The 16,361-nt window shown below is 32.1% G+C and overlaps 2 protein-coding genes across 2 annotated transcripts; one reads left to right on the top strand and one right to left on the bottom strand.

Annotated features, from left to right (window-relative positions):
* Positions 1 to 6,570: 6,570 nt before the first annotated feature.
* On the top strand, positions 6,571 to 8,999 carry LOC145052404 (uncharacterized). Its single transcript, XM_079000232.1, has 6 exons — positions 6,571 to 6,974; positions 7,583 to 7,587; positions 7,703 to 7,827; positions 7,914 to 8,243; positions 8,324 to 8,422; positions 8,568 to 8,999. Exons 1-6 carry the CDS (start codon positions 6,571 to 6,573, stop codon positions 8,997 to 8,999), a joined length of 1,395 nt encoding a protein of 464 aa, XP_078856358.1.
* Positions 9,000 to 12,836: 3,837 nt separating this feature from the next.
* CYP721A1 (cytochrome P450, family 721, subfamily A, polypeptide 1) lies at positions 12,837 to 14,943 on the bottom strand. The gene is made up of 4 exons (XM_079019509.1): positions 14,386 to 14,943; positions 13,956 to 14,206; positions 13,536 to 13,887; positions 12,837 to 13,399 (listed from the first exon to the last, which is right to left on the bottom strand). Exons 1-4 carry the CDS (start codon positions 14,875 to 14,877, stop codon positions 12,953 to 12,955), a joined length of 1,542 nt encoding a protein of 513 aa, XP_078875635.1. The 5' UTR covers positions 14,878 to 14,943; the 3' UTR covers positions 12,837 to 12,952.
* Between the last annotated feature and the right edge of the window lie 1,418 nt (positions 14,944 to 16,361).

Here is a 16,361-nt window from a genome sequence, read left to right as displayed (position 1 = left end):
TTTGAAACCATTTTATAATCAATAAGTCATACAAAACAATGTTTCCAAAAAAAGGCCATAATCGTAAATCAGAGTATCCCAAAATCATTAATCAATAAACTATCCAAGGATGATGTACACAATCAAGCATTTTCCTTGCCCCGATAATTTAATGTACCTAAAACCATGAAATCAAATTGTAAGCCAAAGCTTAGTAAATTTTGTGACAACAACCAAATCTAGTCAAACAAAGTCAACACATGTCAAACCGGTCAACTTAGCATGTATTAAAACTTTAGGAGAAAAATGATATCCTCTAATGTTTCTAATGTACCATTGACAAATTTTAATACAAAGTACCTCTCTGGATTGCCAATTATCAAATATAACCCCTAATTCGAGTTGTTACGTTACTAACCTTAATTAGGGTTTACATTTGATAATTGGCAATCCAGAGAGGTACTTTGTATTAAAATCTGTCAATAGTACATTAGTAACATCAGAGGATATCATTTTTCTCCTAAATTTCTAATACATGTTAAGTTGACCAGTTTGACATCTGTTGACTTTGTTTGACCATATTTGGTTGTTGTCACAAAATTCACTAAGCTTTGGCTTACAATTTGACTTCATAGTTTTAGGTACATCAAATTATCGGGGCAAGGCGAAGGATTGATTATGCACATCACCCTTGGATAGTTTATTGATAAATGATTTTGGGATACTCTCATTTACGATTATGGCCTTTTTTGGAAACACTGTTTTGTATGAATTATTGATTATAAAATGGTTTCGAAAATGAAATTTTTTACTATAACTTTTGGGACATCACAAGTTGGTATGAGAACCCTGGTTTGATAGAATTGGATGAACACATATATGATTCCAGACTCAAGCTAAGGATCTATAAAATATTTTTCAAAATTAACTCAAAAAGCTGACAAAAAGGATGCGATGTGTATAATCAGGTGGAGCCTAGGAAAGTGTTCCCCCAAAAGCGAAAATCCCAAAAATCTAGATCTGCACTAAGTTCACATTGTGTCAAAGCCTCTGTCACGTCGTGATCACAGTTTAACAGGAAAATTTTGTTTGATTCAACTAATGTGTTTTCAATGTTAGACACACCAAGTAGCTCTGATACCACTGATGGATTTATTAGGTTACAACAAAATGCTCAATGCGGAAAATCACTTAACAATTAAGAAAATGGCACATGCAACCTAAAGGATCTATGGCTTACACTTTGAAGGAAACATACTTTGAATAACAAAATCTAACATAAACTCTAGTTAATTCGAAAATCATACAAGAGTTAGGGTTTACACACCTTATAATTATTATTGTAAACAATTCCTTGAATCCCTTCCTGTGTGTCTTTAAAAGTATGAAGTCTCTAATGGATCACACCTAAAATCCTAGAAACCCTAGAATAAAGAGGAGAGGGGGAGAAGGATGGAAATTTCGTTTATATGCTCCTTGGAAAGAGTAGCCATGAAATTTAATGCCCAAAGGGTCCTATTTATAGTTTAGGTAACTTATGGACAAAACAATATTTGAATAATTAAATAATTGATTTAATTCCAATTCAAATCTTTTTCTTATCAAGATCCATGATGCTTCTTGAAACCTAGAAGAGCTCCCAAAACCGTGCACCCTTGGATGGTTCTAGAACTGTCTCTTTTGTTCAACTATTGAACAATTACAATTCACCCTCGCACCTTTAATTAATTCCAAATTAATCCTAATTCATAATTAATTAATTAATTCTAATTGATTTCTTATTAATTTATTAACCATATAAATTAACAAAACTAATATTTAACTATTGATCTCATATTAACTTATTAATCACATAACAAATTAACAGATCAACTTTCTATTTCTAATTAATATATTGATCACATAATATATTAACAAATCATTTGTCTCTATCCTAATATCATTTCTAGCAATTTCTGGTTATGAGGACAACCCCAAAAGGACTTTGTTTCTATATGCAAGTTTATACCAATTTATTTATGAGCTTAGACACCTTAATCCAACAATTCAAACATTTTTTTGATGAATTATGAAGTAAATTGTTCATCTAGTGTCATAAATGGTGTATTAATGGTTTTAAAAGTTCATAGGAGTATTAGAAATTAGTATTGAACACGTTTCATACCATTAGGTCTTTTGAAGCAATTCCTTTATTTTTGGAATTTATATTCTTATTGATCTTTAAAAATGGTTTTTATAAAAATGTAGACGTTTTAAGGTTATTCCAAGGATATGAACCAATTGGAGATCCTCTCTTAGGTTCTTTTGAAGTATCATAACCTATGTTTGATGTCCGTAGAGTCACTTGAATTGTTTGAGTTTTATTGAAAGTTAGATGACTAAATGAAAAACAAAAATTTGATTATGTTTTTTGCCACAGGGTTCACAGCGCATCCGGTGAGGTACCGTGACACGCTTTCTTCCTTGTCCCATTTTTAGAAGAAAAAAACTATACTTAGAAGTCGACCCAACAACTTGTTACACAACAAGAGTAGAATATAAATTTTATGTGTATATGTTTTAGAAATTCATGTTTCCTATTTATTCATGTCGACACCTATTTTAAATTCATGTTTTGTGTCTTAGATGTGTCAAATACAAATTTACATGTTTGAACACATATAAGACACAAAACAAATTCGGGTTGACAGGTGACACATATCAAAAAATTTGTGTTGACATGTGACATGTATAAACACATATAATCAAAATTTTGTCTTACAAGTGAAACGTGTCTATTCATGTAAATTCGTCTTTTCATGTAATACATTTAAAAACATGTATGTTCATGTCGTGTCATGTGTCATACAAATTTGTTACATGTCGTGTCCGTGTTTGATACCCAAGACACATTTTACAATTTTTTGTATGTAAATAAATTTGTGTCTAATTTATATACACAACACATACACACAGATTGTTAGGTCTACTTAAAAGTTGAACAAAATGAGTTCATGTTTTTCATCACCAAGAACACAACTGAAATAAACACATTTAAATCACTAAATATCAGACAAATTAAAACTACCACTACCACTACTAAATAATAATAATAATAATAATAATAATAATAATAATAATAATAATAGTTTAAAAGTTTAATAAGTAATTTCAAAGCAAATATAATAAAAAAAGCCATATAAACATAGTATAAACAGGTTTGGTTGAACAAAGTGTCAGGTTTGTTGGTGATTAGTATTACTAATATTATTTAAGTGTAATGCATTAATTTGTTTATATATACAATTTTGATAAACATTGAAGAAGTAAGGATGATATGGAGTGAACATTCGTTTGACTTTATTCAAGATTCAAAGTACATCGCCGTTTAAAGGCCAAGTCCCTGAAGCAACGGGGGTCATAGGGGCAACGCCCTTGGTAACAGGGTCCAAGGGGTGAAAACTCCTTGCTGAGAAATTCGAATTTGAGAAAATTGACCCAATTTTTGACCATAGTTCTAGACCTGATTTTAAGGTAGTTAGTGACACTTTATGTCAGTTTTCAGATAGGAGGTTATTTCCCAGTAACTACCAATTTGACAGTTTTTAGACATGAGGTTATTTTCCCCCTTAATTGTTCATTCTCCTGTATACAATGGTACAAACAAGATCATAATTTCATTTTCATTCTTTGTTCTTGAAATATATATTGAGTTTTATCTTATTGAAAATTTTCAAAATATTTTGATCTGAATGTGTTCTTTCGACTCAGTTTTCCATACAAATGAAAACCCAAATTTCTAACAAGGTTCACCTTTAAAACGGGTTTTCACTTTTTCCTTCAAATAAGGACATTTTTTACATTTTTTTTAAATGTTTAGGGAGTTGAAATACCTAAAAGAAAAGATGACCAAATAAGATCAAAACAAGAATTTTCAAATCCAATACTAGAAAATAATTGATTGGTTGATCCACTTGCTACACTTCACGTTCTTTTAAAGGCCACTACAAATTTTGCGTGATATTGTGATGCCATATTTTCTGTTTTTTAGGTGGATCCGTAGGAGCTGCTCCTTGTTGACTATTGACTCGTCACCAATTGTAATTAAATATTCTTCCATTTTCAATTTAATAATTCAACAATCATTTCATCCCTTTCCTTTAAATATTTGGTTTTTGTGCTCGTTGAACATGTGCATTTGAAGAAATTTTATGTAAAGCATCTTATTCTCCTCGTCAATTCGTCCATGTAACTTATATGATCTTATAGGGATTTGTCAAATGCAAATATATTTTTTGGTAACTCATACTTGTCCAATAGGTTTTTGCAACTTTCTACGAAGACTTAAACGATCACATTATAAGCCAAATTTTGTTTATGTACAATTATAGAAAGCATATTTGCACGAATGATTATCCTAGGGGTGAGCAAAACCGAACCTGAAAACCCAAAAAACCGACAAAAACCAACAAAACCAAAACCAAAACATAAACTCATGGTTTGGGTTTAAATTTTTCAAAAACCGAAAATTTCGGTTTGTGTTCGGTTTTCGGGTTTGGTAAAACCGAATCGAATTCGATTTTATAAAATGTATATAAAAGTATATATTTTAAGTATATAATATAAATAAGTTTGGAGTAATGTTAACACAAATTGGATGCTATATATATGTGGTTAAGGCACTTTTCCTTTGAACCTCATGATCAAGGTTCGAAACTAAGCATCTACATTTCTTTTTTATATTTTTCGAACAGATCCCAGTCATCCCACATCGCTGCAACATTGAAACCCAATGCCCTCCTCATGGATCAAAGTAATATAGCCATATAAGTTCATATTATGCTAATTAAGTTATTGAACTCTTAAAATTGTCATAATCTTGACACCCAATGCCCTCCTCATGGATCAAAGTAATATAGCCATATAAGTTCATATTATGCTAATTAAGTTATTGAACTCTTAAAATTGTCATAATCTTGACAGTGAAACTGGTTCCATCAGGTTTCCTTTTCTTTTTTTTGAACGACAAATACAAATATATAGTAAATTACTCATAAATTATTTCACCTATGTGGCAAATTACCACGTTAGTCCATGTGGCCATGATGTGGTGTATAGGTGTTCTAAAAATATGTAAAACAATGTGGGCTTTGTCACCGTTTGACTTGCAGAACATCTAATCGTGCTAATTAAGTCTTTAATCAATAATATTCTTTTTTTTTCTCTCCTCTCGAATTTTGGTTCGACATCCCGGTCATCTACCCTTTTTCTCTTTTCTCATATTCAAATTGATAGAATGTAGTTGTTAAAGACTTAAAGATGTCATCATCTTCCAATCATAAATTCATTAATCGATTATGGGTATGATTTTAAAACGAAGACTAAGTGTTAGATGAAATGACCAAAAAGATTGGGTGTGTTTTCAAAGTAACAAACATAGTGTTTGTATTGGGCTAGGAACGGATTGTTTTCAAGAATTAAGTTTAACATGGTTTTAGGAATACGTCTAATATGACCAAAAAAGTAGTCATTTATTTCAAATTGATTTATTTTTTTGCCATAATACTTTGTGATTAGTCTCCCTTACAAAACCTTTTAATTTTTCTTTGGAATTCTTTTTTATTAGATATTCTAATAGGGACATCTTTTATAATAAGAAAATAATTTTGCAAAATCAATTTAGTGATTATCCCAATTTGTGTTTATGTGCCTATTTTTAAGGGACGTTAACTAAAATGGTTTTTTATAGAAAAAAATTAATATTAAAGAAAATAAACTATAGTTCTATTTTTTGTTTTTGAAAAATGATCAACTAATTCATAATGATTAATTCTCAAAGTAAATTTTTGTAACTAAACAACAAAATTTGAACTGAAATTCCGGATTCTACATCGAAATTTTGGATTCCGAATAGAAAAATAAATAGATAAATTTATATTCTAAAACTTCAAAACAAATCTGAAATCGAATAGATAATTCTGAAATTTTAATAATACAAAAACTTTGTTTTTAACTAAAATATAACAAAAAATTAAACAAACATAACAAACGATGATTATATACGATATAAGGGCTTAAAATCAGACATTTGATTGAAAAACGGTTATATTAGACTTCAAAATAGACATTTCATATATAAATATAAATACTTTCTTGAAAAAACAATGTACAAATTAAAAAGAAAACATACATTATACATTTTTTATGATCAGTATGGAATTATATCATGAACTAATACATGATCACACCTTTAGGAAAAAATGGTCATTTTTATATAACACAAGTTATTTCTATTAAAAATCTCGATTACAATTTTTTTTAACAAACATTTTGCAATTACTAAATAAAATAGTAATATTTAGACTACTAACTTATAAGTTCACATTTATTATGCTTAAACAAATAAAATCATCATCACTATTCCAAAAGATCCGTAATAACACGTGAGTTAACTGTTAAGACAGAGCTTGGTCCAACTCCTATATATAAACACATACCATAATAAGCACAGTACCGCATCCCATCAAGCAGTGGGAACTGGGAAAGAGCTATATATATCCTGCCCGATAAATTCACCATCTTTTTTATTCCATTCGTCTTTTTGGATCAAGCATGGCTAATATTTGCACCATATTATCATTTTTTGCTCATTTGAAATGGGTTCTCGATTTCTTGATTAGCCATGCCTTTTTTAACCACCGCATGTTCTTCTTGCCGGAGCATTTCCATGGTGGCAACACATCTTCATTTGACGAGGTTGAATGTGCAGTGTGTTTGAGAAGAATTGACGATGATGATGAGATTAGTGAGTTGAGGTGCGATCATGTCTGCCATAGAAGTTGCTTGGATATATGGCTCGATTGTAGACATACGACATGTCCTTCATGCCATGATAACTTGTTGGTTCCCCAGAAGCTCCATGCTAGCCATAGCCAGGGTTTTGGAAGTCAAGAAGTGTTGTTCTTTGATTTCTGCCGTAGGGATTCAAATACAGATTATGGTACATGGTGGCTAAGGTGAATCATGGTCATGTGTTGGTGACTCGGTGCTAGACTCATGGATGAATCGTTGTAAAGTAATATATAATTGTATTTACATTTACCATTAATTACTTGTTTAAAAGAATTTCATATAAAATTAAAGCATTACTAAATTCTTGGCAAATTTTCTTTCATTAAAAGATGAATGTCACAATTTCCAATATATGTAATAACTTGTTTTTAAAGATTAAGAAGTGAGTACAGAAGGCAAGGCGATTATCTTAAGACAATGCAAATCTCAAAAAACTTTGGTTATATGAGTAACATTGACACATTGAACGGATACAACAAATTTACATTGATTAGCTTTTTTTAAGAATACTTTATTTTATTTTATGTGTATATTAAAAAATAATTCGATTAATATTCAATTTTCAAATGGTGTTTAATAATACAAAATTGAAAACAACTTGAACAAACTCAATAACTTTACTATATTATAGTTAATGCTAATAATATATGAGTAACTTCTCTTAGATTTTTGGGTTTTGGAATATAGTTATAAACTTGAATAATTCGAAGCATTGTGATTACAAAACTTTCCAAAATCTATGTAATGTTTTTTGGATTTGTTAAAAATGCAGGAATGGTAATGTACAAAACCTATAAAGCTAAAAAAAACAAACAGTAGCTATCCCGACGACTAGTCGTCGCTATAGGTCCATAACCATTAACTGATAAAACCCTTTAACGACGAGTTATAGGGGACAACGGGCAACTGTTTGTCAGACTGATCTCAAATCTGGTGGGATCAAAGGTACCGTTGCATTATCATACTTGGCGTCGTGTTCCTGCCAAGTACAAAGTTGATTTATATCCCAAGCTAGAGGTAAATATATAATACATTTTATATGTATTGAATTTTACACTTATTAAATATTTTTTTACTAATCAAATATGTTTTTCCTTTTGCAGACTTATTTTGATATTGATAGGTATCCGGGCACAAACTTGTGGGAACCCCTTCGAGCGGGTATCCAAGCAGATATGCAAAGAGCTTATCGAGAGCGCAAGTATCAGATGAAAAAACATTTTGATAGAGTTGGTGGATATCGTAATGTGGAAAGGGCAAGAAGATGTCCACCGGATGATTGGACTGCCAAAGCTTGGAACGATATGATTGATTTGTTGTTTTTGACCGAGGAATACAGACGCACGTCAGAAAAAAATAAAGTTACTAGGTCGAAACTTCCACACACAAGTGCTCACGGATGTAGACCGTATGCTCAACGACGTTATTTAGAGGTAATAAAATACATTAGTATTATTTAAAATTGTTATTAACATTTGTATAAATACATTTATTGTTTTTTCACTTATTATAGGAACAAATGGGAATCAAGCCGCAACATATTGAGGGTTGGAGACAAATGCGCTACAAAGAAGGTTCGGGTTGGTGTACAAGTCGAGCAGAAGAAGACTGGGTAAGTGATAAACGAAATGAATATGTTGTTTAAATATATTATTATTAATTATAGTTTCCTGTTTAAGGAATATTATTATTTTTTGAATGTTTAAGTTTAGTTGTTTGTTTTAATTAACGTATGTCAATTGTTTTCTTTATTTTAGGAGAAAATTCAAAATGAATATGAGAAAATGCAAAACGAGGTTGGAGAAGGAGGAGAAGTAAACGAGGAAGAATGTTTAGAACGTGCCCTTGGGACGAGACGTGGACATGCTCGCGGGGTGGGTAGGAGACCAACCGCCAACTTCGGTTTAATTCCAAATGAACGGCCTTCCACTTCCAAATCGTCTCAATCTCAACCCCAATCTCAATCCCAATTCGATGCACAACAAATGCAAGAATATTTGCAACAATATAATGCATCATTGGCGGCTTGTATTCCGAACTTCCAACCACCACCATTTCCTAACTTTCTATTCAACTATAACATACAAGCAAGTATCTCTCAACAATTTGCCGAAAGGATGGAAGAAGAAGGAGAAGGAGAAGAAGAAGGAGAAGAAGAAGGAGAAGACGATTATGATAATGATGATTGACGTTTTTTTAGTATTATGAACAATGTTAGTTAACTACTAATTGTAATATTAAACTTGAATTTGATATTTTGAATTTGAACAATGGTACCTAGTTAATGTATTTCAATTGATATATGCTGTAATGTTTTTTGGATTTGTTAAAAATGCAGGAATGGTAATATACAAAACCTATAAAGCTAAAAAAAACAAACAGTAGCTATCCCGACGACTAGTCGTCGCTATAGGTCCATAACCATTAACTGATAAAACCCTTTAACGACGACACGTCGTCGTAATAGCCTCAACTTGTCCCGACGACATGTCGTCGCCATAGCTATCCCGACGATAGGTCGTCGCCATAGGATTTTAATAAAACATTATTTTTTCTCGTCGAAAATGTCGTTGACAAAATCTGTGCCGACGACATGTCGTCGCTATAGAGTTGGCTATACCGACGACATCTATGCCGACGACTTAACAGACCTATGCCGACACACCTGTGCCGACGACTTTTTGCCGACGACTTGTCGTCGCCATACCCTATCCCGACGACTTGTCGTCGGCATAGGGTCTAAAATCGTCGTCTGCACAGGGTCCGAATATTGTAGTGATTACTTGTTTAAAAGAATTTCATATAAAATTAAAGCATTACTAAATTCTTGGCAAATTTTCTTTCATTAAAAGATGAATGTCACAATTTCCAATATATGTAATAACTTGTTTTTAAAGATTAAGAAGTGAGTACAGAAGGCAAGGCGATTATCTTAAGACAATGCAAATCTCAAAAAACTTTGGTTATATGAGTAACATTGACACATTGAACGGATACAACAAATTTACATTGATTAGCTTTTTTTAAGAATACTTTATTTTATTTTATGTGTATATTAAAAAATAATTCGATTAATATTCAATTTTCAAATGGTGTTTAATAATACAAAATTGAAAACAACTTGAACAAACTCAATAACTTTACTATATTATAGTTAATGCTAATAATATATGAGTAACTTCTCTTAGATTTTTGGGTTTTGGAATATAGTTATAAACTTGAATAATTCGAAGCATTGTGATTACAAAACTTTCCAAAATCTATGATTTTAACCATATTGTCACAGTATCACGAAATCTAATTTGAGATAATCTAAGAATAAACGATTTGGAATTCATGCTACTTTTAAATCTCAAACATAGAAAAATACATTGCTATTTTGCGTTTTGGAGAGAAAGATATATGCAAGAATCAATTTTTGGTTACATGAAAGTTGCAACCTTTGCATGTAACAACCACCTTCCTTTTATACAAGGAAGATTTCGGTTACAAGATAGTTACCATTCACATATAATATACTGTCGACAAAATGGCAGTTTGAATGGTGGTTATAGAACAAAATCGTATCTTACATCATCATGATGTCATTTTCCGGTTTTGGTGGGAAATGTATTGTTGAACAAAACTCAATAACTTTACTTTTTTTAATCATCAAATATAAATATATAAATATACTCTTAAACTAACATCTAATTTCAATTATGTCGACAGGAATTTTGAACCCTCAATCTTAAAGAAGGAGGACATCACCTGATATCGTTTGGCTAAAAGCCCTTTGGTAAACTCAATAACTTTACTATATTATAGTTTATGGTAATAACATATGAGTAACTTATGTTAGCGGAACCACCGTTACGGGCTCTGCCCTCCCCTTTGACCCTGTTAGAGGTGCGGTCGTAGGACCTCCATATTTCCAAGTCCACATTTATCACTCTAAATGTGCACCCTACAACTCAATTCACAAATAATAGGATAATAAACTGAATTCAATATGTCTCGATAGTAATAATAACTACACTAAAATATGTCAATATTATTAAATTCACCAACAACTTCTTCTTCATTCTTTATTTTTTTCTAATAGAAAACTAACTAAAAAGATTACACTTTGTTAAAGTATTAAAGGGGTTAGTGATTGGGGGAAATTATGTGAATTGTAATGGGGCGGGTTAGGTTTGTTCCCCTTTTAATAATTTGTAATTTCGTTTGTTTTGTTCTCTTTTGTCTAGCCTTGCTCCTTAGGCTGTAGCGTTCATTTAACTTGACGATGCATGGCTAAATTTTAAAACAAAAATTTATCGATATTATATTGTTTATTTATATTGCTTCATATAGAAAGCGACGTATGCATTTAAATGCTTCATATAGAAAGCGACATCTTCATTTAAATCCTATTTTAATTTCCCCTATGTTGTCGACTTCAATAAAAGAAATTAAGGAAGGAAAATAAGATGAAAAAAAAAAAAGGAATTACAAGATATAAATTATATTTTTGTGTTTCCTAGTTTAGATGAAGTGAAAAAATTGAAATTGTTTGATGATAGAGGACATTGGAAATCAGCCTCCTCAAATCCGGAATCACACGCCCTGAACACCTATCAAAACAACAAATTCAAATTGTATTCACACTAGCAATATTACTTTCAAGGGAAACTTCTTTTATTATTCTTCTCTACTAAAACCAACGATTAAAACTATCTTAAATAACATAAATCTTAACCTCTTATCCTGAAAAGACTTCAACTTTTACCCACTAAAACCTCAAATACCAACATGACTATTTACACACTCATACTCCTAACAAAAGACTAAAGTGCCCCTGAATAAAACATGTGTCTTTGACCTGGTTTCGATTAACACCAACATTCTCCCCCTTAATCCAAACTATTCCAGCCAAACTTCTTTCGTTCTTTCACAGACTTTGGGACTCGGTCTTTGAAGCTTCTTCTTCGATCTCGGTATCACGGTCTTCTCTTCCTCAAGCAAACCATCGGTCTCGTTTACCTCCTTCGGTGTTCGGTCTTTGGTTTTAATTTGAATCTCTGGTCATTTGATTCAACATGTCGGTCTTCGCTGCAATTTTCTACTTTCTCTCTTGCTTGCTCAAGTCTTGCTTCTTTTCTTTCATCCTCGATCAAAAGTTGATCGCTCTTGCTGCTTGCTCCTTCTTGCTTTCTTTTTTATGTTTGTTGACTGCTACTTGCTACTTGCTTTTGTTTCTTGCTTGCTGACATACAACAAACATGCTTCTTTCTTTCTTCTAATCACAAAGACCTAACACCACCACCACAAAACCACCTACATACATACATGGAGAGATATAGTCTCTCCTTTCTTCCTTCTCTCAATTTAATTGAATAGGGTTGCAATCGACATTCCCTTTCTTGCTATTACACACTTTGTGCAAATAATACGGTAAAAAAATTACACATTTCTATCACAAAATTAGTACTCGGGCTTTCTTTCTCATGGTTATTTACTCGGTCATACTCCTAACAAAAAGACTAAAACGCCCCTAAATAAAACATATGCCTTTGACCTCGATTGGATTAACACCAACACAATATATGTGAACGTTGAAGAAAATCATGATTATAGAGGCTACATAATTTATTTTATATGATCGTTTGAAAAGTAAAATTAGTACATGATATATCTTTATATTTACATAATCTATTTTATATTATCGTTTGAGAAGTAAAATGAGTAAATGATAGTATATCTTTATATTTACATTGAATTACTTTTCCTTCAAATCCACCCATTTGGAAGGAAAGATTATCAATAGTCTCATTTGTCTCTTTTCCACCCCCTTCCATAAAATAACGAGGAAAAATACCTTCTTTTTTTTTTTCCTTAACTGGGACTGGGAAACACTACGTTAAATAGTACTCGATGTTGCTTACTTGAGAGACGATATATGAGTCACCTAAATAAAATTAGCAAAAGAGGTAAAGAAAAATCAACAGAAAACTCTTCTTGAAATGGATTAAACTCTTGGTGAATAAAAAAAAAAAAAGAACAAATTTTTACAAACATAAAACTCTTCTTGAAATGGATAAAAGAAATTTGAAGTTATACATGTGAAAACTTTTCATTAAACATTAAAACGGAACAAACTAAGATATCCAAATATGCCGATTTATAACTTCCCGTTGGACAAACTACTTAATTTTCTCCTAGTAAATATTATTTGAGCACCATACTGGGTTTGCAAAGTTAAGGATTGCATTGGAGCATGAACATATGTGGGTGAAACCCCAAACGAGTATTCTCGAACAATCATAGCCACAACAATTTTCGCCTCTATCATTGCTAGATTTTGTCCAACACAAACTCTAGGACCCAAACCAAATGGGAAAAACGAAGCTAAATGGTTCCTAGGATCCAAAAACCTCATTGGATTGAATTCATTCGCATCTTCTCCCCATATTCTTGCATCATGATGAACTCCGGTCATGGCTATAAAAAGTTGCGTTCCAGCCGGAATGTCAATTCTTCCCTTTAACTTCACATTTTCCGATGCTTGTCTCATCATCATCACTGCCGGAGGGTAGAGTCTAAGTGTCTCATTCAATATCATGTTAATCTGTTCCACACAAACAAGCATGAAGCCCAATATTCAAAATGTACAAGTAATTAAGTCATAGCTTTCGAAATAAGTCATGTGACTCGTGTCATTGTTAAGTCCATTAAATAAACAAGAAACAATACTATAAACTTACAATCTTTAAGTCTGTCAAATTCTCTGCATTGGGAAACGCATTGTGACCACAAACGCGAACAACTTCTTCTCGAGCCTTGTTTTGCCATTCTTGATGTAATCCAAGAAGAAGAAATGTCCATGTTAAAAGATTAGCCGTTGTTTCCTTTCCTGCAAAATAAAATGTCTTGCATTCATCCACAATCTCCTCTAGATTAAGTACATCCTCTTTCTTGTATGGAGACATCAACGATTCAAGGAGTGTTCCACTATCTTCTAGTTTATTTTTGTTTTTCTCGATCAATTTCCTTATCAATTTCGTTGTTTCTTCATCAAGCTTCCACCTTTTCCTGTTATTTTTTGTCGGTATATACCTACACCAGATTGTTTGTAATTAACAATATGACAAATTACACGTGAAAATATAGTGTTAGAAATTTACTTAAAACCCGGGATATAGACATTTCGCAAGGCTTGTAATACTAATGCAACTTGTTGCTCTTGCAACTCAAATATTCGTTTTCCTTCTTTAAAATTGCTTCCAAAAGCCGTGCGTGATATAATGTCTGCAGAGAGATCATGAAATTCCTTGTGCACGTCGAATTCCAATTCGGCGTCGTTTCTTCCGCCAATTTTTGCATTCCATTTGCTCATCATATTTTGAGTGCTATCCACAATCTCGGGTATCCATTCCTGTATAGCCCAATTGAAACAAAAGTAGGCCCATTAGTTTATAGGATGCCTTTGCATGTAAAGATTTATAAGTTACAAGTTAAATTAAACAAGTAAAGATTGAGTTACATTTTAGATACATTGTACTTTCAAAATATATACACCAACATGAGAAAATATAAAAGGTGATTATAAAGCACCTTAACTCTCTCCATGTTAAAGGCGTGGCCTGTGATCCTTCTATGAACAATCCACTTTTCACCTTCCAACCCCACAAGTCCCTCCCCAAACAAAGCTTTGGAAACCGGGTTGAACCGGATCTTCCCAAACGAACCGCTTTTGTTCACCAGTATCTCCTTGATCATATCCGGGTCGGATAAGGCCAGCCGGGCCGTTGACCCGAACCAATATAGGAACGTATCGCCATAAACCTTCGACCAATTGTAGTAGTGTGGCATCACCCTCTGAACAACTCCGTCATGATTGAAAGAAACTGGCCGTGATGATTCTGCCTTGGCGATCATTCTCCGTCGGATGTCGGCAGAGTTACCGAAAAGTGGGCGGTAATTGGGACCTCTGATGCCTTGTTGACGGAAGTGGCGTTGGATCTGAAGTGGGATCCATATGAATTTGTAGAGAATACTAAATGAAATGAAGAACAGAGGAAGAAGAAGAAGCAAGAACAGACTCATTGTTTTGGTTGTGCGTGAAAGAGATGTTTGCTCGTGACCTGAAAATAGGGACCTTCAATGGCCGTTGACTATTGTGCAAAGTGATTTGTTTTGTTTTAAGCAAATTACTCTTTTCGTCCCTATAGTTGACACTCTTTGCCGGTTTAGTCATATCTTTAGAAATTTTAATATATATTATCATTTTTTTTTGTAAATTATCTTTTATTGTTTCAAAGTTCAGTCGTTTGGTGTATAAAACCCAAAACCTAACATATCATTTCCGACTTCATAGAAAAAATAAAGTAAATTGGTGAAAATGAGAATAAAATAAAAGAAATTGGTATTTCCGAATTTCATTAAAGAAAATAATTAGAAGGAAATGAAAGAAAATAGAAGGGTCAATTTTCCTCCTAACTTTACTTCCGATTAAAAAAGATTTGAAAAGAAAGAACAAAATTTTAATTTTTTTTCCACTTCTTTCAAACTTGGAAACACAAATGACAATTTTTTTTTTCTTTCTCTTCTTTTCTCTCATTATTTTTTTTATTTTCTTTTCCTTTCTCTGCTACAACTCGAGAACTTTCTCTGCTACAACTCGAGAATTAGACGTAAGATGTCTCAAGTTTTAGCATAATTTATTAAGCATTTTTTTGGGCTATGTTTGACCTATTAACCTTATAGCTAGGTTTAATCATTTTAGTATTTCATAGGTTAAATCTTTCTTTTTCTTTTGTAGTGTACTCTCTTTTATGATTTAATAATGAAACTTCTACATTATTTTGTTCACTAGTTTACACTAAGGATGAGAACTTCTTGTTCGATTAGGTGTCTATGATCATAACTAAATTAGTATAACTTTGTGAAATAAAAACAAAGTCATTTTTGGGCTACCCTCATAACAAAAAATAACTAGAAATAATATTGAGAAAAAGAGGGAGAGAGAGAGAGAGAGAGAGAGAAAGAGAAAGAAAATGATTTATTAATTTATTATATGATTAAAAAATTAATCAGAAATTGATTATGATTAATCAAAATTAATTAGAAACTACAAAAGAGCCCCCGCGTAGCGGGGGTTAGATTTGGATTAAACCATCACTAATCGTAGGTAAGGATACATTGTTCAGTCATTTATTTAGTGGAAGGTAAACTGCAATCCTACAATCTCCAAATAAAGTTGCATCATTGATATGAAACTTAGAGCATCCAATTATATATGCAGAATTATAGTGCTATCAACTTTCATCAACTCTACTGCAAGCATGAGATTAGAATAAAGTTAAGCAAAATACAATTAATTTATTATATATTTGGTCAAAGTTATACCTTCATTGTTTCTACTTCTCGATTTTTGCTGTGACTTTATAGACACGTTAATGTTTGTTGTCTACTATATTTTAAATTGAAGCCGAAATTACACTTGCGCCATTCACAACCATATCCTGGACAACACCATGGATCATTTTGCGACTGAAGCCTAATCAAGAATTAAATGCAACTTTGGTTTT

The sequence above is a fragment of the Lactuca serriola genome, chromosome 1 (genome assembly GCF_051521515.1).
Source record: "Lactuca serriola cultivar US96UC23 chromosome 1, Lser_US96UC23_V15, whole genome shotgun sequence".
Taxonomy (NCBI): Eukaryota; Viridiplantae; Streptophyta; class Magnoliopsida; order Asterales; family Asteraceae; genus Lactuca; species Lactuca serriola.
The sequence above is the reverse complement of the archived record's forward strand: the minus strand, read 5'-3'. Positions and strand labels throughout refer to the sequence as shown.